Source organism: Podarcis bocagei, assembly GCF_964188305.1.
Source record: "Podarcis bocagei genome assembly, chromosome: 13".
Taxonomy (NCBI): Eukaryota; Metazoa; Chordata; class Lepidosauria; order Squamata; family Lacertidae; genus Podarcis; species Podarcis bocagei.
The window spans coordinates 51,770,678-51,796,161 of NC_138138.1; the positions used below are offsets into that span (position 1 = coordinate 51,770,678).

Genomic DNA, 25,484 nt, shown 5'->3' on the forward strand with positions numbered 1-25,484 from the left:
ATAAAATTGTGGGAACTCGTTTGCCCCTCACAGAGCTACAATTCCCAGCACCCATATTGAACTACAGTTCCCAAGATTCTTTGGCGGAAGGTACATGCTTTCAGTGTACAGTGTGTACGGAGGAAAGGTGCATTTAAGGGGAGGGGGGACATGACAGAGGGATATAAAATTTGGTGCAGTGAAAGGGGCTAGAGAGATATTTTTCTCTCATAGTTTTGATATTCAGTGGGGTCATCCAGTGAAGATCAAGGTTGGAAGAGTAAAGGGAGGCGAAAAGCAGAACTTATTCACACACACACAAATATACAGGTGAAACTTGGAAAATTAGAATACCGTGGAAAAGTTCATTTGTTTCAGTAATTCAACTTAAAAGGTTAAACTAATATGTGAGATAGACTCATGACATGCAAAGCAAGATATGTCAAGCCTTTATTGGTTATGATTGTGATGATCATGGCATACAGCTAATGAAAACCCCAAATTAGCAATCTCAGAAAATTAGAATATTAAATGAACTCGGCAAAACAAGGATTGCAAATAGAGCAATATTGGACCTCTGAGAAGTAGAAGCAGGCACATGTACTCAGTACTTGGTTTGGGCCCCTTTTGCATCAATTACTTTTCCACGATATTCTAATTTTCCGAGTTTCACCTGTACACACACGATGTTAACTAGCTGTTGGGGTGGCCGCTAACTTTGGCCCCAAGACATTCGAAGCAATGTTGCACAACATTAAAGAACTATGGATCCCACCCCCCCCCCAGAATCCTGGGAACTGTAGTTTTGTCAGAGGTGCTGAGCTACAATTCCCAGAGTGCTTTAGCAGTCATTAAAATTCAGAGACGGCAGTACATTAAAACCACCACATTGCCGCAGCAGCACAGTTTCAATGTGGCGTTAGGAAGGTGTTGCCCCTTACAGGGTGACAATTCCCAGCACCCTCAACTGAAACTACAGTTCCCAGCATTCTTTTTTCGGGGTGGGGATGAACTTTGAAGCATGCAAACTCCATCCACCGCCATGCATTTAAAACAGATCTCTCTCTCTCCCCATAATCCTGGGAGCTGTAGTTTGTCAGAGGTGCTGAGGATCGTAACTGGGTGGGGTGAACTATAGTTCCCGCACAATTTATTCACTTTTCTGGAACAGGGGGGAGGCACTTGCTGCAAGGGTGCTTTTGAAATTTGGGGGAGTGCATGTTCCCTCTCTCGTGGATCTCTCCGTCTCTCGATAAATAGAGATCTCTCCCAGAAATCATGAAACTATATCTGCTTTCCCCATGTTTATTTTGGCGGCGGCGAAGCCTGAAACCGGCGCGCCCTCCTCTCTGCTGCCCCCTAGAGGCCGGAGAGGCGGAGGCGGCGGTCACGTGATTTACGGGAAAAGAAGCGGAGCCGGGAGAAATGGGCGAGGGAGGGCGGGGTAGAAGGAAAGGGGGCGTGGCGAAGCCCAGAGTGGGCGTGGCGAAGCCCAGCTCAGCTGGAAGGCAAAAGCGCTACTCGGTGTGTTTTGCGAAGAGGACTTCGCTGCAGGAGGGAGGCTTGGAGATCAGAGGTGGGACATATATATATCACCTTATATATATAAAAAATAATATTTTCCTCTCCTTTATCATTCAGCTTTCCTGCCTTAATTTTCTCCTGCCGCCTCCCCGAGCGCGTTTACTCGGAAGTAAGCCCCCGTTGAGTCCAGCGGGGCTTTACTCCCGTGCAAAAGTGCTGGCGGAGGATCGCAGGCTTCCTCGCTACTCCGCTGCTGCAGATAAGAGTCTTTGCAGCACCTAAAAGTGCTTTATATAATAACCATTATTCTTGCTATTATTGTTACTGATCGTGCCGTAATCCGGGCGTTGGAGCCGATTTGATTCGATTTGATTATTTGTCTGACTTTCAAGGAGGCCCATTGCAATCGACGGGGCTTAACGGGAGCCATCGCCAACTTTTAAATTCCGTGGGAGGCGAGGTCTGGATTGCTTTTGCAGTACTGAGCAATCCTGCGCGCTGCTGTTAATTGCGTTCAGCGAAGCTTTCTGGGCAAGGGAAGGCGCTCGGGTTTGCTCAGTCCTTAGGGTGTTGCAAGAATCTCTTTGTTTTCAAAACTATTGTTTTTATTAACAAAACTAACCAAGGAAGAATAAGGAAAAAGAGAGCGGGGGGGAATGAAGGGATAATAGAGAAGGACACCCTCTGCTGTCAGCCCAGTCTCTTAATCTCAGGGTGCAGAGTTCGAATCCTACTTTGGGCAAAATATTCCTGCACTGCCGGGGGTTGGACTAGATGACCCCCTGGGTTCCCTTCCAACTCTGTGGTTCTGTGAAAAGGCAATAAATAGCCAGCGATCCATCTGTCTTAATTTAAACATGTTGTCGCACGCCACCCCAATCTCTGCGTGGTGCAAGAGTCCGGGGGTTCCAGGTACACACACACATATATATATATATATATATACAACCTGAGCCTACGATGGAGGGGTTCACAGCCCTGGCAGATCCCAGAGGATCTTGCTTCCACAGCCTTGGATCCCAGCAGAGATCAGGCATTGATGGCTCACTCACTCTCAGCTGGCCAGCTGCCTTCTGGCACAGCTCTGGCTTTTGCCTTTCTAAGTAACAGACAGTTGAGAGAGGGGGACCAATCCATTCACACAGAGCCACTTTCTTTGTTCCCTTAAGGCGCCATACTTAGCAGGCCCTTACCAAGAAACTTCCCCCTGCCCCCCCCCGGCTTTTCCAGCCATTGAATCCTTGCCTGATCCAGGAATTAGGAGGGACTCAGGCTAACCCCCCCCAAAAAAAACCCTCGCAACAATAAAATTCAATTTATGCCATCCAGATGTTCAGACGGCTACCCGCACAAAATGGCCGTTTAGAAGAAATCTGTAACGATGCACGACTTCAGACCGTTGCGCAAGAAGGTGATGCGTGTTGGAAGATTCTTTGATGTCCTCGCTTTAACGCGGTTTCCCTTTTCTTTTCCACATTTGCACCCCACCTTTCCTGCTAGAAGCTGAAGGTGGTTCGCATGGCCATCCTCTGCCTCCTCCCTTTTGCTCTTACAACGCCCCTGCGAGGTAGTTTAGGCTGAGAGGTGGCGACTGACTCCACTGACCTCCATGTCTGAGGGAGGATTTGAACTTTGGTCTCCCAGGCCTTAGTCCGACGCTCGAACCATTGCACCACCCTGCCTTAGTTTCCTGTTTGCATCTCTCTCATGCTAACTCCTTCCTTCTCTATTTCCTTTTTAATGCACGCTACTTGTTTCTTTCCTGCAATACTAATATGCTTTAGTCTTAGATTTTCCTTGGCTGTTTTGTCTTTCCGCTGGGGGTGCCTTTGCTATGTCTCTCGTTCTCCCCGGCTACAGAAAGCAGATTTAAAAAACCACAGCATTAAACAGGCCTAAAGTGGTGTGAGATTATTATTATTAAATGGTGTGTGCATGCGTGTACACCTGGGGGACAGGATGGCGGTGGTGTAATTGCAGATCCCGAAGGATCTGGTGTTGTCCGCATTATCCGAGCAAACTTTTGTAGATTTGCGGACTGGCCCTATGCTGGTCTAGGGACGTGGGTGGCGCTGTGGATTAAACCACAGGGCCTAGGATTTGCCGATCAGAAGGTCAGCGGTTCAAATCCCCGCGACAGGGTGAGCTCCTGTTGCTCAGTACCTGCTCCTGCCAACCTAGCAGTTTGAAAGCATGAAGTGCAAGTAGATAAATAGGTAGGGATAATGAAGGGAAGGTAAACGGCGTTTCCGTGAGCTGCTCTGGTTCGCCAGAAGCGGCTTAGTCATGCTGGACATATGACCCGGAAGTGGTACGCCAGCTCCCTAGGCCAATAAAGCGAGATGAGCGCCACAACCCCAGAGTCGGCCACGACTGGATCTAATGATCAGGGGTCCCTTTACCTGTACCTTTACCTACGTTGGTCTACTCTGAAGCAAGCCCCTTTGAAAATGAATCGGGGAGCTGCTTCGATTATCTAGGGAATCTCTAATTTTAGGTAGGCGAAAGATCCAAAAGCATCTAGAGGACTGCAGTTTGAGGAGCGGAGGGTTGTAGATTTAGGCAGAATCACGAGCTCCCAAAATATGCATAGGGATTAGGCCTGGGCTGTTGCTGTGAGTTACAGTAACACTATTTATACCTCTCTCTGACACTAGGAAAAACACAATGTTGTTATGCCTATTTACAAATGGACAGGTTGAGCCTCGATGGGACGCACACAGCTTAAACACTCCCAGATGCTCGTCCTTCTGGCCTCCAGGGACAAAGCGAAAAGGTTGCAGTTCAGAGGTACAGTGGTACCACAGGTTAAGTACTTAATTCTTTCTGGAGGTCCGTACTTAACCTGAAACTGTTCTTAACCTGAAGCACCACTTTAGCTAATGGGGCCTCCTGCTGCCGCTGCACCGCCAGAGCACAATTTCTGTTCTCATCCTGAAGCAAAGTTCTTAACCTGAAGCACTATTTCTGGGTTAGCGGAGTCTGTAACCTGAAGCGTATGTAACCTGAAGCGTATGTAACCTGAGGTACCACTGTAGTAGCACCTGCCTTGCATGCAGAAGAAGGTCCTGGGTTCGAGAAACGCCCTGCCTGAAGCCCTGTAGAGACGTTTCTGCCAGTCAGTGTAGGGTGTAGGCAGAAATTCTGAGCCAGGTAGACAACCGATCTGACCCAGTATAGGGCAGCTTCCTAAATTTCGATGTTTACAAAGCCCCTCTCTTAGTCTGCCTCAAGCCGCCGTCGCAATTCACCCTCCCAGCTGCCCGGATCACATCATCCTTTAGCTTGGGGCGTTGGCGGTGAGAGTTTTGTCGATTTCCCAGCCTCCTAGGAGGCCAGCTATCGACAGCAACCAGTCAGCCTCCCTTAGGACGGTAGCAAACTGGGCGAGTGTGCCAGAATTATTATTAAGGCAGTTGCCAGGATCCATTTACTTTCCCCTTTCTGCTATCGTCCCGCCTTGCAGCTATATTTCATTCTGCAATTTGACGTTGTTAATGTAATAACGAAAAGGTTTGTTTTCCACCCGACGGACATGCTTTCTTTTCCAGAAGCCACACACGATGAGACGATAATTGCAAATAGTCTGTGGAGTGTAAGGGAAGCTGTTTTGGAGTGTGTGTGCCTCTTAAGTGTATCTGAGATGTTTTCCAACTTACGGAGGACTGCAGGAAAGCAGTCTTGTTCAGAGTGAGGCCCTTGGGTTCTAGTCCAACCCGCGGCAAGGCCCCATCAGCCCCAGCGAGCATGGCCAACGGCGCAAGGATCATGGGAGTTGTAGTACAGCAACATCCACAGCAGCCTTTCTCAACCTGGGGGTCCCAGATGTTGTTGAACTACAACTCCCATCACCTCTAGCGAGCAAGGCCAGAGCTCAGGGATGATGGGAGTTGTAGTCTAACAAAATGTGGCTGGACTACAACTCCCATCTACAACTCCCATCCCATCTAGCTAGCAAGGCCAGAGCTCAGGGATGATGGGAGTTGTAGTCTAACAACATCTGGTTGGACTACAACTCCCATCTACAACTCCCATCCCCTCTAGCGAGCAAGGCCAGAGCTCAGGGATGATGGGAGTTGTAGTCTAACAACATCTGGTTGGACTACAACTCCCATCTACAACTCCCATCCCCTCTAGCGAGCAAGGCCAGAGCTCAGGGATGATGGGAGTTGTAGTCTAACAACATCTGGTTGGACTACAACTCCCATCCCCTCTAGCTAGCAAGGCCAGAGCTCAGGGATGATGGGAGTTGTATTCCAACCCACAGGCTGAGAACCGAGGGTCAAAGGCCACGTCTGAGATGTTCCTTCGCTGCCCAGATCTTCAGCTATGGAACTGACCCTTCGCCATTTTTTCCTTTCTCTCTTCTGCTTTTACAGATGCCCTTTTCCCCCAAACAGGCATCTCCTCTTCAAAAGCTCACAGAAGCCTTTTTAAATTTTATTTTGAACGATCAGACTTCCTTGTAGCAGAAGTTTGCACCCGCTGGTTTTTGTCCCACCCACCCCATTCAAAATGACACAAAACAGTACGAGCAAAAACCATGGGTGTCAGTCAATGGGCACAAAAGCGGTTTCAGTATTACAAGTGTAGCCACGCAACCGGAAAGAGTCGTCGGCTGCAGGGGGCCGTGACTCTTACAGAGTTAATGCACGAAGTAAATATGAAACAATAGGCCTCGAAAGTGTCTTTGTGGGTTTTGCCACATATCGCATTAGTGTTGCGTGGGTTTGTCAGCCATGACCAAGTGCCAATTGTTTTGTATGAGCCTCGATTCTTGCGCTCCGTTCCCAGAGCTCTTCGCAGAGCTACAATTCCTGGCGCCCTCAGCAAACTACAGTTCCCAGGATTCTCTTTTTTGGGTGTGGGATCCTTTGTGTGGCGTGTACACAGCCTGCATCCCCCCAAATTACTTTTGGCAAGAGCCGGCTTTATTTTTTTCCAAAAAAATTATTGGTTTTCACAATATTATAAACAAACAAACAAACAAACATAAATCATAGCCTTATTGAAAATTACACTTATTAACTTTGTTAAATGACTTCCTCGCTTCCCCTTGGTTGAATTTCATTGCATGTCCTTTTAACGGTTTTCCAAATCCCAATTCTTATGAAATTTAACATAAACATTAACATCCTTAAATCTCCACCTTATGGAATTAAACATATTAATTCATCACTTAACATAAATAAAATCCTAAGCCAATTAAGTATCTGCAAGCTATTTTCAGTTAATTCAACTAAATAATCATTAAATTTATTCCACTCTTCCTGATACTCCTGATACTTAAGGCCTGCTCATCTTGCTGGAACGAGGTACCTTCTTCCATAAAGGCCATTTTCCGAATTTCAAAATGGTGCCATTAAGAGCGGCGGGTTAAAATAGGTGGGTGGGACTTGCGATATCAGGCAGTTGGCAGGCGGCCGCCCCACCCACTAGCCAAAGCCAGGTCCACAGTGGTGGGAACCAATAAGGATTCCAAAAGATCCCCCAACCCAGGCTTCCTCAGCCTCGGCCATCCAGATGTTTTGAGACTACAATTCCCATCATCCCTGACTGCTGGTCTTGCTAGCTAAGGATCATGGGAGTTGTAGGCCAAAAACATCTGGAGGGCCGAGGCTGAGGAAGCCCGCCCAACCCATGGGTAGGCAAACTAAGGCCCGGGGGCCGGATCTGGCCCAATCGCCTTCTAAATCCGGCCCACAGATGGTCCGGGAATCGGCGTGTTTTTACATGAGTAGAATGTGTCCTTTTATTTAAAATGCACCTCTGGGTTATTTGTGGGGTCTGCCTGGTGTTTTTACAAGAGTACAGTGGTGCCTCGCAAGACGAAAAGAATCCGTTCTGTGATTCTCTTCGTCTAGCGGTTTTTTCGTCTTGTGAAGCAAGCCCATTGAAGGATTAGCGGATTAGTGCTATTAGCGGCTTTTAGCGGCTTTTAGTTGCTTATCTGCTGATCGGATCAGCTGATAAGTGGCTTAGCAGCTTAGAAAAGGGGGGGGAGGAGGGGAAAAACCAGCAGGAACTCGCAAGACATTGTCGTGAAGCAAGCCCATAGGAAATTCGTTTTGCGAAGCACCTCCAAAACGGAAAACTCTTTCGTCTAGCGAGTTTTCCGTCTTGCGAGGCATTTGTCTTGCGGGGCACCACTGTAAAATGTGCCCTTTTATTTAAAATGCACCTCTGGGTTATTTGTGGGGCCTGCCTGGTGCTTTTTACATGTGTAAAATGTGTGCTTTTATTTAAAATACACCTCTGCATTATTTGTGGGGCATAGGAATTGGTTCTCCCCCCCCCCCAAAAAAAAATATAGTCCGGCCCCCCACAAGGTCTGAGGGACAGTGGACCGGCCCCCTGCTGAAAAAGTTTCCTGCCCCCTGCCCCAACCCTTTATTTTTTTTCAGAATTAGACTCTCCCCTCACACCTTCCAGGCGATCCCTCCTCCCCACCTGTGGCTGATCTCTGTATTCCGTCTCTCCCTCCCCGTCAAGGATGGCGACGTCTCGGCGCGGGGTTCGAAGGACGCGCAAGCTGCGCCAGTGGACCGTGGAGCAGGTGGAAAGCGGTCAGTTCCCGGGGGTGGTCTGGGACGACCCTCCCCACAAGACCATGTTCCGCATCCCGTGGAAACACGCGGGGAAGCAGGAATTCCGGCACGAGGAGGACGCCGGCTTTTTCAAGGTATTGTACCTGCGTTTCGGCGGGTTGAGCTGGATGACCTTTGAGGGTCCCTTCCCAGTCCTGCAGCTCTGTGATTCTGGCACCCACGGGAACGGGGCGGCATTAGTGGGGAAGGCAGAGATTTGCCGGCAGTGAGAAGATCATTCAGAAGCATTTGTGGCATTCTGCCTCCCCTGCTTCCTGGTTCATTTGTCGATCTATTTATTGATTTCGTGGAAAGCACGATTTGGCTGCTCCTCACAGTCCTGTGAGGTAAGGTAAGGCAGAGAGGGGCAGTGGCTAGCGCAGGGGTCCCCCGGCGAGATTTGCGGCCGGGCGAGGGTTTGAACCCTCTGGTGTTCCTAACCACTGCTCCACACTGCTGCCTCTCGGTTATAATACGTTTGGGGTCTGATCTGGCAAGGGGCTGACCAGGAACGAGACTTGGGGGTCGTAGGAGATAGATGAACGAAGGCATTGTCCCAGCGTGCGGCAGCCGTGAAGGAGCGCCCATTCCATGCTAGGGATCCTCAGGAATTGAAAATAAAATAAAATGCTTTCATAAAGATGTTGTACAAATCGAGAGCAGGGCTGGAGCACTGTGTGTGGTTCTGGTTGAGTCTCAGACCTGTCAGCAATTTTGCTGCAGCGTTCTGCGCTAAGTGCAAGGTCCAAACCAGGCACCAAGGGAATTATTCTTAACGATAAATGTATTGATTTATATTCCGCCGCCCCCATAGACTCAAGGTAGCTTACGCAAATTAAAACAACGCAGATGAAATGCAAGCAGCTAAAAATCATATGAAAGCTAATTGTCGAAAAGTAACTGATCTCTAATAGAATTGAAACGAAATACAGATAGTGAAATGGTACAAATTGTTGTCAAAATGTGAAGGTTTGTGTCTTAAAACATGGCACAAAGCTGTCTGTGCATTGTGTGGCTCCATAGGCGCCGACTCCATGGGGCTTGAAGGGGCCCGAGCCCCCTCAAAAATTCGTTTGGGGGGGCTCCGCCCCCCCAATAATCTCGGGCGCCCCTCCAGCAGAGCGCCATCGCCGCCCCTCCCCCAGCCCAAAATGCACAGGATCGGGCTGCATGCCTCCTGCCCTCCCTCCCGAGCAAAAGCTCCCCCCAATTTCTGCTCCGGAGCTGATTAATAGGCGCTATTCGCTCACGAGGAGGCGGCGCCACTTTATTTGCATATTCATGAGCTTATTTATTATTCATGAGCTTTCCCGGGCCCCCCCAATATTTTTTATAAGTCCGCGTCCGTGTGTGGCTCCAAATTTTGGGCAAATTTGGAGAGTCTGCCACCCTGCCTGGGCATGGCGTGGGCTAGACAGCTCATTGATAGCATTGAGATGATGAACACTTTTGGAGCTCTCCGTCCAAAACCACGTTGCAAAGCAACCTTTCAAAATTCTCTGCTCCAAGTTCCAGAACTTCTAATAGGATCGGCCAAAGCGCTGCAAAATATCACGCTTCTGAGTTGCGGTTCTCGTCAAGGTTGCAAACCTACGTCCAGCCTGCGCTGTTTTGGACTATGATGGGGCATGCTCCCATCACGGCGGGAGTTGGGTGGGAATCCCCGCAGGTAGAAAATAAGCCTCTCAGGGAGAAGTGTGGGTTGCAGGGGAGCGTTGTGGTTGAGATGCAGTTGTAAATGTAACAGAACAAAAGGTACGTTATAACACATGTGGTGGACTTGCCCAAAGATTAAAACCTTTTGGGACATGATCCACGACGAAATAAAAAAATTGATAAGGACATCACACACAAAAAAAGGCAGAGGCATATCTGCTAGGAATTTTAGATAAAGATATCCCAAAAGATAAAACGTAACTTATTTCTATACGCGACAACAGCAGCAAGAATTTTGATTGCTAGCTATTGGAAAGAAGACAGCATCCCAACAAAAAGAGAATGGTTGGGGGAACTTTGCGAGTACCTGGAACTAGCAAAACTGACAGATATAATAAGGAGAAAATCCAAAACTATGGTTATGAAGCAATGGGAGTTCTTAAATGATTATTTACAAAACCAGGGCTCGACTATAAAAATCTGGTTGTGTTTAGAATAATCTTGTGCGTAATGTAAAAAATACAAAGTGAGACATTAAGGAAATCCAAAGGGAAAATATGAAGAACAGAGGATTTGACGAACGGATTATTAAAAACGCGTGAGGTAAACGGTGGAAGTCTTTTAAAAAACAACAACACTTTTTAAGGTAGATAAGAACAGGATGAAATCATACAATTGAACATAAATATAGATGGGAAACGGCTATGTATAGTGAATACTTATTTACTTTAAAAAAATTTCACATATGATCCTTTTCTTTTACCTCTTTATTTTTTCTTTGTTCTTTTTTCTGATATCTTTCATTTCACTCCTTTATTGTGAATAGCATTTTATAGAGGTATAAATAACTGTAACTATGAAAAGAGGCAAAGTATTCTCTAATTTTTTTCCCTTGGTTATATGTATTTTCTTTTTCCTATGTATTTTCTTTTGTTGTAAATATGTACATTTTCTAATTTGTACTTAATAAAAATTATTTAAAAATTTAAAAAAAGAGATGCAGTTGCAAGGAGGCTTGACCCTGCGTCTCTCTCTCTCTTTCTCAGGCCTGGGCTGTCTTTAAAGGAAAGTACAGGCCGGGCGAGCCCCTCGACCCTGCCACGTGGAAGACGCGCATCCGCTGCGCTTTCTCCAAGAGTCCCGAGTTCGAGGAGGTGCCGGAACGCTCCAAGCTGGGGACCGCTGAGCCCTACAAGGTGTACCGCTTGGTGCCGCTGCCCGAGCAGAGCCTTGGTAAGGACATTGGCCTCCATTCCCCCCACGTCCTTGAAGTTTCTATACATCCTTTTTTAAAAAATTAATATTTTATTAAATTTTCTCAATAAAGAAGTTCAAAAAGAATACAAAAACAGAAGAAAAAAGTACAAAAACAGAAAAATACAAAGTCAAAATACAAAAATACAAACATTAAACACAAAAAAGGAGAAAAATGAAAAACACATAAAAAGGGGGGGGGAAGAAAACTCCCTCTTTTTTAACTCCTCTTTAGTTAACTTATTTTCCTGACTTCCTCACGCCTCCCTTTTTTGTATCCCTTTTTTAAAGTTGGTTCAGCAAATTCATATTCGATTTAGTTTATCTATTATCAATCCCATCTTACATTTTGCCTTGTTGCTAGAACCCCTTGAATTCGTTTCAACGTCATCAACATTCAAAATTTTTACAATATTTCTGTAAATAAATTTTAAATTTCCTCCAATCTTCTTCCACCGACTCTTCTCCCTGGTCTCGGATTCTGCCAGTCATTTCCGCCAATTCTATATAGTCCATTAACTGCATCTGCCATTCTTCCAGAGTGGGTAAATCTTGTGTCTTCCAATGCTTTGCAATGAGAATTCTTGCTGCTGCTGTAGCATACATAAAGAAAGTTCTATCCTTCTTTAACACCGATTGGTCAACTATGCCCAGGAGGAAGGCCTCTGGTTTCTTCGGGAAGGTATATTTAAATACCTTTTTCAGTTCATTATATATCATTTCCCAGAAAGCCTTAATCCTTGGGCACGTCCACCAAAGGTGAAAGAATGTACCTTCAATTTCTTTACATTTCCAACATTTATTATTGGGCAAGTGATAGATTTTTGCAAGCTTGACTGGAGTCATGTACCACGTATACATCATTTTCATAATATTCTCTCTTAAGGCATTACATGCCGTGAATTTAATCCCAGTGGTCCACAACTTCTCCCAGTCAGCAAACATAATATTATGTCCTATGTCTTGTGCCCATTTTATCATTGCAGATTTTACCGTTTCTTCCTCGGTATTCCATTTCAACAGCAGATTGTACATTCTTGATAGTATCTTAGCATTGGGTTCTAACAGTTCTGTTTCTAACTTTGATTTTTCCACCTGGAAACCAATTTTTTTATCCATATTATATGCCTCTCTTATTTGAAAGTAATGTAACCAGTCTCGCACCTTCTCTTTAAGTTTGTCATAACTCTGTAATTTCCATTTGTCACCTTCCTGCTCTTGAAGTTTCTATACATCCTGCGCCCCCAAAAACTGCATTTCCCTGTGGGGTAATGTGAGGGGCCGCCCCATATAAGCCCACCTTTTCTCAGAGGAAGGAGATTCATACGCCGTCTAAAGTGGGGGTCCCTCCTCCCCACCGGAGAGGTTTAACAACCGAACCCTCTTCCCAGGGAACAATGGGAGTTTTAGCGCTCCGAGGGGAATGGGGGTCCCCTAATTCTCAGCACCTTTATTGAACTACAGTTCCCAGCGGGGTGGATTAACTTATTAAACCTCACAATAATTTCAGAATTATCTGTCTGTGTATTCCCAATAGTATAACCAGATCAGTGATTTTGGATGTAACTGTAAAAACGACTCTGAAAATTTATTATTCCAAAAATGAAACATTCATCTGGTTGTAAATATTAAGATGATAACGGCAAGAATGAGTCTTTCTGTAAAAAGGAAAAGGGGGGGGGGAAGACTTAAGTCCAGTTCTGGGCACCACAGTTCAAGAAGGACACGGACAAACTGGAACGTGTCCAGAGGAGGGCATCCAAAATGGTCAAAGGCCTGGAAACGATGCCTTATGAGGAACGGCTAAGGGAGCTGGGCATGTTTAGCCTGGAGAAGAGGAGGTTAAGGGGTGATATGATAGCCATGTTCAAATATATAAAAGGATGTCACATAGAGGAGGGAGAAAGGTTGTTTTCTGCTGCTCCAGAGAAGCGGACACGGAGCAATGGATCCAAACTACAAGAAAGAAGATTCCACCTAAACATTAGGAAGAACTTCCTGACAGTAAGAGCTGTTTGACAGTGGAATTTGCTGCCCAGGAGTGTGGTGGAGTCTCCTGCTTTGGAGGTCTTTAAGCAGAGGCTTGACAACCATATGTCAGGAGTGCTCTGATGGTGTTTCCTGCTTGGCAGGGGGTTGGACTCGATGGCCCTTGTGGTCTATTCCAACTCTAGGATTCTATGATTCTATGATTCTAAGTCTTACTGACTAGTGATTTAAATTGATTTCAAGGGACCCAGCCCAAACCAAGAAAGCCAAAAGCGCCCAAGCCAGAATCTTCCAGCGGGTCCTCAGAGAAGGAGAATGGCGATCCTGATAGCAGCCTCCCTCAGCCTCCAGCCACCGTCTGCAGCTTGAAGATGGTGAGTGCCAAAGGAGCGAAAGGATGAGATGTGATAGGAACACTGGCATCTGGAGATGCCGGCAGGATTCGAATGCGGAACATGCCGCATGCAGAGTAGAGGCTCTGTGCTCCAAACTGCAGACCTCCCCCCCCCAAAAAAAGTGGTTTGCAGTGGTTACAAGCGGAAGGGAACAAAACGCCATGAACACAATAAAATATTGCATATCAATTTATTTATTTTTTTAACCCACATTGCAGAAATTCTGTCATTTAGAATAATGCAGTCAATGAGAATATCAAAGTAAGCCTAGGCAAATGAAGGAATTTCCATTCGAAATGTAAAACCTCCCAAATCTGTTTCTGGAGGGTTTCGATGGGGGATTAGTGCCACAACCCCCCCCCCCCAAAATTGCCTCCCAGAGGTTTGTACCCCTCAGACTTCCAGCAGGGTCTCCTCTGATCAATTTCCCCCCTCCACCATTTCCACTGAAGCAAAATCTCATTATTTTTATTTTTAACTTCCTGGCTGCTATCCCACTCTCCCCCATTCGCAGTCTTCACACCCCCCCCTTTATTTCACCTATTCTCTTAGGTGAGCCTTGGCCAACTTGCAATTCCCATAAGCCCCAGGCAGCGCTTTGAGTGCAAGATCATAGAATTATAGAGTGGGACTGGGACCTCTGAGGTCATCCAGCCCAACCCCAGCCGCGCAGGAATCATTTGCACAACGTGGGGCTCAAACCCGTGACCCTGAGATCAAAAAAGCCCTGTGCTCTGCTGACGGAGATATCCCAGGAGATATGGAAAGATTAGACGTGACTGGGAACATAGGAAGCAGGCCTTTATAATATGTATCGGCAATATTTCTGAAGAGAGGAGCTGGAAACTGCTGTGTCGATATAGGGATAGACGGAGGATATATATATATATATATATATATATATATATATATATATATAGGCGACTAGATTACAGTGGTACCTCAGGTTAAGTACTTAATTCATTCCGGAGGTCCGTACTTAACCTGAAACTGTTCTTAACCTGAAGCACCACTTTAGCTAATGGGGCCTCCTGCTGCCGCCGCGCCGCCGGAGCACGATTTCTGTTCTTATCCTGAAGCAAAGTTCTTAACCTGAAGCACTATTTCTGGGTTAGCGGAGTCTGTAACCTGAAGCGTATGTAACCCGAGGTACCACTGTATAGACCCCCGGTGTTCTGCATCCCCCTGCTTGAAGCAAATTGTGGTATTAGTGGGGTGCTTGGGTCTGTATTTAAAAGGACGGGGAACAGTACAGTGGTACCTTGGTTCTCAAACAACTTGGAACCCAAACACTGCAAACCCGGAAGTAAGTGTTCTGGTTTGCGAACTTTTTTCGGAAGCTGAACGTGCTCCGTTTTGAGTGTTACGCTTCCCTTTTTAGCGGTACACTGAGGTCTGTCTGTTTTTGCTATTTATTTTGCCTTTTTGTTTTTGCAGCTTTCTTGGTTTTGGTTTTGTGACTGTGTGAAACCCAGTTCAGCTACTGACTGATTGATTGTGTGACTGCAGTACAGTGGTACCTCGGGTTACATACGCTTCAGGTCACAGACACTTCAGGTTACAGACTCCGCTAACCCAGAAATAGTACCTCTGGTTAAGAACTTTGCTTCAGGATGAGAACAGAAATCGTGCGGCGGCAGCAGGAGGCCCCATTAGCTAAAGTGGTGCTTCAGGTTAAGAACAGTTTCAGGTTAAGAACGGACCTCCGGAACGAATTAAGTACTTAACCCGAGGTATCACTGTACATTGATTATTACTTTCATTTTATGGATCAATGGTCTTATTTGAAAGTGAAATTGATGTTAAATTGCTGTTTTACGGGCTGTTTTCCAAGGTCTGGAACGAATCGATCCACTTTGCATTACTTTCTACGGGAAAGCGCGTCTTGGTTTTGGAACGCTTTGGTTTTGGAACGGACTTCCGGAACGGATTAAGTTTGAAAACCAAGGTGCTACTGTATACCACAGTGCGGCGTGTGTGTATGAACACACCCTAATATCTCTTCTTCCCCTCCAGGAATCCAGCTCCACCTTCGAAGCCATCGCTAGCCAGGCCCCAAACACATTCGCCGCTTTGGTCATCCCAAATGGGGAGATGAAACCTGAGTCCATGGAGTCAGGTGGGGCAATTCGCATTTCCCTCTGTTTTGTGGCTCTGATCACAGCGCGAGGACATCCCAATTTCTCTTCCTGTTCACCCACACAGGAGCACATCCCCCTTGTTTCCCGCCCCCCTCAAGGAAGTGATCTGTTCTTAACAAAACCTCACAGAACAGGAGATCTCTTCCGACCTGCTTCCTGGAAAATAATAAGTGTTCGCTCGAACCGAGAGAAGACGTTCGGCCTCTCGCTCCGTGGAAAGAAAACAGTGTGCCGAAATGTTTGATGCACCAAAGAAGCACGCATTTAATGCAACGTTTGTACCACTTTAAACAGCTTCCCCCAGAGAATTCTGGGAGCTGTAGTTTGTTCAGGGTGCTCACAGAGCGATAGTTCCCAGAATCCCCTGGGGAGAGAAATTGAGTTTAATAGGTATCGCCCTTCCCAGCTCCTTGCAACAGGAATTATGGAATAGGGCTTACAGACTGGCCTACTTTCCCCCTCCTTTCCCTGATCTTCTTGCAAATTAATTGCAGAGGGTCCAGAAAGGTAGGCAATGGATTATGGCACCATTTGTTCATTTCTAAGGTGCTAGTCCTCATTGCTGCTGTCTTAATTCCAGGTGCGTATGGGGAACTGGCTGTGGTGTACATCTGATTACAGGCATTCTCTTCCTCGTTAACATTCTACTTTTTCCAAATATTACCCCCCCCACACATTTTTATTAAATGTTTATTAAAGTTTCATAAACAATAAAAAACTTCAAAATTTAAACATAGAATACAAAAACAAAAAAGCTACAAAAATAAGAAAAGACAAAAAGACAAAACACATAGAGGTACACAATAGAGAACAGTTAACAGAATAGAGAAAAAGAAGAAAAAACGCCAAAAAAGAAAACAGAAAAAAGATTAGTATTTTCATATCTTATACTTCATTCACTAGTTTCTTGACCTCCTCACACCTCCCTTTTTGTATTCCAGTTCAGATATTTAGTTCAGCAAATCCTTACCCTCTATCATTAAATGTTGCAATTTCAACAAAGACTACTTCTCTCTCAAATTTGAAAATGCTTTTAAAAACAAAAACACACAAGCAAGGAATAATCAGAGCAGTTATGAAGGAATATGTAAGCTTGGGAAAATAGGTGATATCAAGTACTGAGGAACTGTGGTGGGCTGTCAAGGTACTAAGACCATTATAATTTCAAATCTTTTTTTCCTCCTTGTTCATAAAAACCCACAGGCGAAGAAGTGCTGGACATCTTCCTTTGTTCGTAAAAAACACACAAAATAATGCCACATTTGCCAAAAGCAAACGATTTCTACGTAATCTTAAACATGTGTCCATTAAGTAATTCTGTCCCCCAGTCCTTTCGGTACAAGCAATCTGTAGTTATTGCAAGCCCCCCAAATAGACTACGGTTCCCGGGGACAGTCGCTGGATTTGCAAATCTGTCCCCGGACAAATTCCGTCCCCGGAATGTCCGCAGATTTGCAAATCTGTCCCTGGGAAATGTTGCAAATCTGACATCAAGAATCACAAAACAGAGAAACCAGTAGGAGAACACTTCAATCTCCCAGGACATTCTATACAAGATCTCAAAGTAGCTGTTTTACTACAAAGGAATTTCAGAAATAGACTGGAAAGAGAAGCTGCTGAATTGCAACTCATTACCAAACTTAAAACCATTGAGAGACCTGGTCTGAACAAAGACATTGGATTCTTATCTCATTATACATGACTAAGCCATTTCTCACCTTCTCACCCCTTGCCTTTTCCTGTAAGACCTATTACAGTCATTAAGAGTCGTCAACAGGCTCTCTCAGCTATCTGCCAATCTCCAATTCCCACCACCCTTCTGAGTAATACCCCTCCCCACCTTCTCACTATATAGAAGGATCTGGCAACTTCTGTTTCAGTGTATCTGAAGAAGTGTGCATGCACACGAAAGCTCATACCAAGAACTAACTTAGTTGGTCTTTAAGGTGCTACTGGAAGGAATTTTTTTATTTTGGCCTGGGAAATGTGGCAGCAGCAGCCTCAGCAGCCCGGAGCCAGCCTGGTAGCGCAGTTGGCTCTGGCTGGCTTCAGGAGCTGCTTGCTGCCGCCGCCACTGCCAAGGGGGAACAAGGGATGTCCAGCGGTACAGATCTCCTTCTCCCTTTGTTTTGACAGATCGGGGGAGGCTCAGGAGTTGCAGGCATTGCCCAGCAGGGGCAGAAGGCATGCAGTTTCTCTGCCAGGCAAGGTGCAAAGCCCTTCTTTTGCACCCTGTTAAAAAACTGGGCAATGGCCGGCCAGCTGCAACTCCCAAGCCTCCCCTCATCAGACAAAAAAAAAGGGGGAAGGGGGCAGGAGATCGGGGGAGGCTCAGGTGCCACGGGCAGACAGCCACTTTTTGCCCAGTTTTTTTAAAAAACTCAGAGCTTCACAGGGTGCGAAAGAAGGGCGTTTCACCTTTATACAATATTCATGTGTGCTTGGGCCCAGGGTCTTTTGCCTCAGCATCCCCACTCCTGACTCCCTGTGGCTACTCAGCTTAAAAAAAAAAAAGTGTTCCCGGATTCATTGAAAAAAATCTGGTAACCATAAAATAGACACTGCCGTTGATTCCAGAAAAATGTGTCAACTGGGGCCATTGAACGCTCCCGTCCCCGTGGTGTGGTCCCCATGGCGTGGGCATCTCGGCATGGGGGAAGACCATTTTTGTCTTAGGAAATGATTCCTTTATTCTGTGGAAAGCCTGGTTCCTCATTTCCTCTCTTTTCTGCTTCTTTACACTAGCGCTGGCTATGAATGACATTGCTGCCTTCCACCAGAAGCCAGAAGCCGACCAAGCTGTGCCCATTTCAGAGAATGTTAGAGGTGAGATGACGGAAGCTGGTGGCTTAGCTGTGCAGCTGCCTTGGAAAGGGTCTGTAAGAAGGCACAGGGCTCCGTTCTTGTAATAATCACATTGCATGCAATATTAGCCTACTCCTTCAATTCCCTGTACTTTTAAAAATGTTGATCATTGTTTTTTAAAATGATATTCTGCTGCAGCAGCCCTGGAGTCACTGTTAAGAGACAGTAGAGCAGCCTTTCTCAACCTGTGGGTCCCCAGATGTTGTTGAACTACAACTCCCATCACCCCAGCTAGCAATGCCAGAGCTCAGGGATGATGGGAGTTGTAGTCCAACAACATCTGGGGACCCACAGGTTGAGAACCGCTGCAATAGAGTTCCAGGCATGGCCAAACTTGGCCCTCCAGATGTTTCGGACAACTCCCATCATCCCTCGCCAACAGGACCGGTGGTCATGGATGATGGTAATTGTAGTCCCAAAACATCTGGAGGGTCAAGTTTAGCTATGCCTGCGACGGTCTCTGAATCTATGTGATAAATAATATTTTACTTCAGTGTGTCGGGGGTTAACTCCTCCTGCTTTTATCGGAGGCGGGGCTATGCAAATGATGTTGTGGGCAGTCCCCTTCAGTGGGATGAGTACTGTTTTTGGGGGACAGGGGGTGGGTGGGTGTGGAGGACTTCCCTAGTCCTGAATGGGGTAACTGTGCCCCTGAAGGACCAGGTATGCAGCCTGGGAGTCATTTTGGACTCACTGCTGTCCATGGAGGCACAGGTCAATTCTGTATCCAGGGCAGCTGTCTACCAACTCCACCTGGTACGCAGGCTGAGACCCTACCTGCCCGCAGACTGTCTCGCCAGAGTGGTGCATGCTCTGGTTATCTCTCACTTAGACTACTGCAATGCACTCTACGTGGGTCTACCTTTGAAGGTGACTCGGAAACTGCAACTAATCCAGAATGCGGCAGCTAAACTGGTGACTGGGAGCGGCCGACGAGACCACATAACACCAGTCCTGAAAGACCTACATTGGCTCCCAGGATGTTTCCAAGCACAATTCAAAGTGTTGGTGCTGACCTTGAAAGCCCTAAATGGCCTTGGCCCAGTATACCTGAAGGAGCGTCTCCACCCCCATTGTTCATCCTGGACACTGAGGTCCAGCTCCGAGGGCCTTCTGGCGGTTCCCTCACTGCGAGAAGCAAAGCTACAGGGAACCAGGCAGAGGGAATTATTGGTAGTGGCGCCCTCCCTGTGGAACGCTCTCCCGTCAGGTGTCAAGGAAACAAACAATTATCTGACTTTTAGAAGACACCTGAAGGCAGCCCTATCTAGGGAAGCTCTTAATATTTGATGTTTTATCGTGTTTTTAATATTCTATTGGGAGCTGCCCAGAGTGGCTGGGGAAACCCAGCCAGATGGGCGGGGTATAATTATTATTATTATTATTATTATTATTATTATTATTATTATTATTATCCTCTTACGGATTCTACCCTCACAGAAACAGGCCGGGTGGGAAAGGCCCTGGGGATATTATGCAGACTGACACCCCCACCAAAAAACCCCTATAACAGCTTTCATAATCCTTATTATCCGTACGCATCCTGTTTGGGGAGGCAGTAGCTGACCCTCTCAATTTCCTTCTTCTCGTCTCCCAGGCAGTCCAGGGAACTTCTTCGTCATCCTGTCCATCTCCTACGGTGGCAAGGAGGTCCTGAAAGAGTTGCTGCCGGAGGGAGAGTTCCTGGTCACTTCCGCTCCAGCCCCTCTGGGAACGTCCGGCAACAGCATGCTCCGGGTCGTGCTGCCGCCCGCCTCTGGTCTCGAGGACGCCCAGAAGGAAGCCGACGTCCGCCGACTGCTGAAGGACCTGGAGAAGGGTGTCATGGCGGCCAGCAACGCGGAGGGGATTTTCGTTCAGTGCCGGGGACGAGCCAGCATCTTCTTGCGTGGTCCGGGGGGCACCCAGCCCCACAGGAAGCTGCCCAGCAATGCCTTCCTTCAGTTGTTCAGCACCAAGGCATTTAAGTCAGGTGAGGCTGAGCCAAAGGCATAGCTGTCAACCGTCGCTTATTTGGCGGGAAAGTCCCTTATCCCAGCGCCGTGTCCCGCTGCTGTCCCTTATTGATGATGTCCCTTAAATTTCCCGGGTTTCAAAGGAAGCAGCTCCTCTCCCTCCCTCCCTGCCGGCCAGGGAGGAGGGAGGCTCCAACTGTGTTGCTTGGCTGCGTTGCTCACCCAATAAGGAGTCTAAGAACGACTGGGGGTGGAGCTTGCATGCCTTGCGCCAATCAAATCGGCCGCGTTGCCTGGGGACTCAGCGCTTCCCAGCGGAGAGGGGACGGTGGTTTTCCTTGCTGCATCCCCTTTGCCGGGTTGCTGCGCTGTGGGAACCACTGCTTGAGGCTACATTTGGCTGCTGGCTGGGCTTTCTGCCTTTGGCTTGGAGGGGCTCAGAAATCGAACATACCTGTGCCCGCAAAATCCCTTATTTTGGCTTCTGATCCCTTATTTTTGAGGCTGCTGGTCCCTTATTTTCAAATCTGTAAGTTGACAGCTATGGTTGCAGCACACCTGACCCCCATCTCCCTGGGGCTGATGGGGTCTGGAGACCCACGGCGCCTGGAGGGACATGGCTTCCCCACCTCTTTTCTTGCAGAAGGTGCTCCATATGTCTTGGGAGATGACAGAGGAGTGCGCCTTTGGGGGTAAAGTTCAGCCATAGCTGTCAACTTACAGATTTGAAAATAAGGGCCAGCAGCCTCGAAAATAAGGGATCAACAGCCAAAATAAGGGATTTTCTAGGCACAAGTATGTTCAACTTCTGAGCCCCTCCGAGCCAAAGGCAGAAAGCCCAGCCAGCAGCCAAAGGAAGCCTCAAGCCACAGCGCAGCAACCCGGCAAAGGGGACGAAGCAAGGAAAACCGCAGTCACCTCTCCGCTGGGAAGCGCTGAGCAAAGGCGAGTCCCCAGGCAACGCAGCCGATTTGATTGGTGCAAGGCATGCAAGCTCCACCCCCCAGTCGTTCTCAGACTCCTTATTGGGTGAGCAACGCAGCCAAGCAACACAGTTGGAGCCTCCCTCCTCCCTGGCCGGCAGGGAGGGAGGGAGAGGAGCTGCTTCCTTTGAAACCCGGGAAATTTAAGGGACATCATCAATAAGGGACAGCAGCGGGACACGGCGCTGGGATAAGGGAGTTTCCCGCCAAATAAGGGACGGTTGACAGCTATGGGGTGAAGTCAAACCATTGGAGAGTCGCAGCACCTGCTGTGGCCGTAGAGGCCGATACGGGCAAGACGTGTTTTGTTGCAGCTGGGGCAGAGGAAGGCATCCGGTTGTGCTGCGGCAGCAGATGTACCCCGGCATTTCTTCTCCTCCTGGGGTCATTCCTCCTCTGGTCACTGCTGTATGGATGCACGACCTGATGGCCTGTCGCCAGGCCCGGCAGTCGTCTGCAAGGGGTACCTGAAGGAGCGTCTCCATCCCCATCGTTCAGCCTGGACGCTGAGGTCCAGCTCCGAGGGCCTTCTGGCGGGTCCCTCCCTGCGAGAAGTGAGGCTACAGGAAACCAGGCAGAGGGCCTTCTCGGTGGTGGCGCCCGCCCTGTGGAACACCCTCCCATCAGATGTCAAGGAGATAAGCAACTACCTGACTTTTAGAAGACATCTGATAATTGAGACATAGATATAGCTATATCTGAACTTTCATGCATATCAGTGAATATCTTGATCCTCCTCCACGAGAATAACTGTTTACTTGGCCGTTTTCATATGTCGTGAAGGCCGAAATTTCATTTCGATGGAGCCAAAACACAATCTATCCTGTAGATTTAAGTACAGTGGTGCACCGCAAGACGAATGCCTCGCAAGACGGAAAACTCGCTAGACGAAAGAGTTTTCCGTTTTGGAGGTGCTTCACAAAATGAATTTCCTATGGGCTTGCTTCGCAAGACGACAATGTCTTGCGAGTTCCTGCTGGTTTTTTTCCCCTTCCCCCCCTTTTTCTAAGCCGCTAAGCCGCTTATCAGCTGATCCGATCAGCAGGTAAGCCGCTAAAAGCCGCTAATAGCGCTAATCCGCTAATCCGTCAATGGGCTTGCTTCGCAAGACGAAAAAACCGCTAGATGAAGAGAATCACAGAACGGATTCTTTTCGTCTTGCGAGGCACCACTGTATCTGTCCACGGTCGCCTCATAATCCACATTCCTTTGTAAGAAAATAAGAAATAACGCAAAACTATTATTGCAGGCAAAAAAAGAAATCAATGTGTGTGGGGGGGGGTGACAAGAATTTTTCCACACCGGGTACCGCCTGACCTTCTTAAGCCTCTGGCCGTAATATGTCTATTGCCGTATTCATTTGACAAAGCCCGATTTGGTTCTGGTGCTTCCTGCTGTATCATGCCGCTCTCTTTTCGTTTTCCGCCAACAGCACTGCAGGAATACTCCCTGGGCCGTGGGCCTAAGCCTGAACACCAAGTCACTCTCTGTGTCGGGGAGGAATTGGGGCAAGACTGCGTGGACAGCAAGAGAATCGTCATCCAGGTGAGATTCATTAAGTGTCGGCAAGGCGGACGCACATTGTTCAGTTCAAAGTGTTGGTGCTGACCTTTAAAGCCCTAAACGGCCTCGGTCCTGTATACGCGGAGGAGCATCTCCACCCCCATTGTTCAGCCCAGACACTGAGGTCAAGCTCCGAGGGCCTTCTGGCGGTTCCCTCATTGCAAGAAGTGAGGTTGCAGGGAACCAGGCAGAGGGCCTTCTCGGTGGTGGCACCTGCCCTGTGGAATGCCCTCCCTTCAGATGTGAAGGAAATAAGCAGCTATCCTATCTTTAAAAGACATCTGAAGGCAGCCCTGTTTAGGAAAGTTTTTAATATTTAATGCTGTGTTGTTTTTAACACTCAATTGTGAGTTGCCCAGAGTGTCTGGGGGAACCCAGCCAGATGTTCGGGGTATAAATAAATTATTATTATTATTATTATTATTATTATTATTGTTGTTGTTGTTGTTGTTGTTGTTGTTGTTGTTGTTGTTGTTGGTTGGCCTGCCAAGGGTGGAGACAAAAGACATGCCATGCAGAGAATGTAAGAAATAAATGCATCTTGGGCAAACAATGCTAGGGAGAAGGGCGGAAACACATTGCGAGTGCAGGGGAGGGGGCACTGGACGCCGAAGTAAACCTATTTATTCTGCCAGTTTTCTAAGCATTGGGGGCAGAGGCTCACTCTGTGTAGTGTATGGGGACATCACAGCAGAGACGCAAGGTGGGTAGATGGAACAGACACGCGTTATGGCCTCCGGGACGTGGATAAGTCGTATTTGGAGGAAATCACAGCATGGGTAGTAGGCAGAAATTGGAGCGGAACAGGATTCAAGACCAGCATGCGCAGTCGATCGTGGCGCAAGACATGCTGGTAAACGGCGGCGGGTTTTTAGAAGCAAGTGATGGGAAGGACGCTGGTCAAAACGGTGAACGACCTATGCAGTCACTCAAAATTTCTAGAGTCATTTCAGCGGTTGATTTCCCCCTCTTCTCCGCCCGCAGATGGAGCAGATATTTGCCTCGGCTGCAGTCTCTCCTCCCGTGGTACAAGCAGCTGTTCCCCAAGTCCTCTTGGTCGTTTCGGATGGCTCCGCTGGGAAATGGGATGCTTCTGGGGCACCCGAATGCTGAAATCACCTGTCCTGTCCCTCTGATTTTGGCGGCTGCTGACCCGCTTGTGGTACAGACCCATCCGGGGTCTTGAACAGTTCCTCGGAGCGGCACTTCCTACTTCCTGCCTTATTCTCTCGGGCGGGACTTCCTACTTTACTCATTCCTGCACGTCGGAACAACTTCTACCTGTGAACATGGCATTATGTAGAAAAAGTGTGAAACACTAGAGCAGAAACCCTGGTGGGAATTATTTCCTGGCGATATCCTGAGATGAGAGCGAGGGCTTTTCCTCTCCTAATTAGCAGCGATAAGCTCCTCCTCCTCCTTTTCCCAGCTGAGGAATGGCTGGGAAGTAATACAAAACCTTGTGGGGAAAAACCCCCTTTTTTTGGCCTCCCTCATTCCCGTGCCTAGTGAGCTCATGCCTTCTTGCACTCTATTAGTATCTCGGGAAATGTGACGCTTAGACTGTCTTTCACGCTTGCTGTGTGGATCTGAAGATATTTGTTTAAATAATAAAGTTTTATTGGAAATGGATGCTGGAATCTGGTGTGGGAGTTTTGAATCATGTGGCAGAGAATCCCACAGGTTTCACGTTTTGTGAGGTAGTGTTTTTTTCTTTATTTTTTGTCTGCTTGAATCCTGACTTTCAGATAATCCTGATCCATAGCTATAGGCACCTTAAAAAGCCATTTTATCCAGAATGCAACCAGAGAGGGGGGGCCCTAGACAGATTCCATTGTGTTCTCAAGTAACGCATCCCAGGGAACACTCTCATAGGCATCAATTAAGCATTTTCCTTTCACTGAATTGAACTCTGCAGCCTTTCCCCAAAATTCAAAAACGATAATGGAAATCCACTTAAAACAAACAGAATGCTTGGGGTTTCTTCTTTCTATCTCTTGCTTTTCAATATCGATCTGGGCGTTTACTGCTTTGAGTTTTCACAGTGTGCATGCCAGGAACAGGCGTAAGTGGTTAATTTTGTTTCTGAAATGGTTCTCTCCCCCCCCCCCATTTGTTCCTCTCTTTTACTATGTTCTTGTCATTTTTTATATGCTGTCTCTGTTGGAAATACGAGGAAAGGTTCTTTACAAAAAGAGAGCGATACCATCCTCTTCTCCAGAGATAGCCCAAAAAGCTGTAGTTACTCTTTTGAGACCTTGGAAGTTTTCACAATGGAAGTTAATTCAGTTCCCACATCAAAAAAGCAAATACCTACCCTAAGATCCATGCCCAAATTGACCAGTTACACCCCTTAGTCCTAATAATCCTTCACTTGGAAGCACATTTCATTCAGTTTGGTCAGATTCTATGTAAAGGGCTCCCTAAAAAACGAGCATGATTCTGTGTTACATAACTCTGGCGCTGGTCTCTTCTAAGCCTCACATGTGGTTGATGAGTCACCATTATTTTCCCTGTGGTTTCCCTGAACTGATACTCTGCTTGTTTGCTGATTCATGCATGTGTGCTCATCAGTCATCAACAGCTGCAAAAG

The 25,484-nt window shown here is 47.2% G+C and overlaps 1 protein-coding gene across 2 annotated transcripts; it reads left to right on the forward strand.

The window, feature by feature from the left end:
* Positions 1-1,448: 1,448 nt before the first annotated feature.
* Positions 1,449-24,523, forward strand: IRF9 (interferon regulatory factor 9). Of its 2 annotated transcripts, none has more exons than XM_081167983.1 (9): positions 1,449-1,555; positions 7,996-8,185; positions 10,793-10,979; positions 13,233-13,363; positions 15,401-15,503; positions 18,271-18,351; positions 19,988-20,362; positions 22,761-22,873; positions 23,876-24,523. In XM_081167983.1, the coding sequence occupies exons 2-9, from the start codon at positions 7,997-7,999 to the stop codon at positions 24,002-24,004; spliced, it is 1,308 nt and encodes a 435-aa protein (XP_081024109.1). In that variant the 5' UTR covers positions 1,449-1,555; position 7,996; the 3' UTR covers positions 24,005-24,523. The 2 variants fall into 2 exon arrangements, with proteins under 2 accessions (XP_081024109.1, XP_081024110.1); XM_081167984.1 differs by having other exon boundaries at positions 1,467-1,555; positions 7,936-8,185.
* The last annotated feature ends 961 nt before the right edge of the window (positions 24,524-25,484 follow it).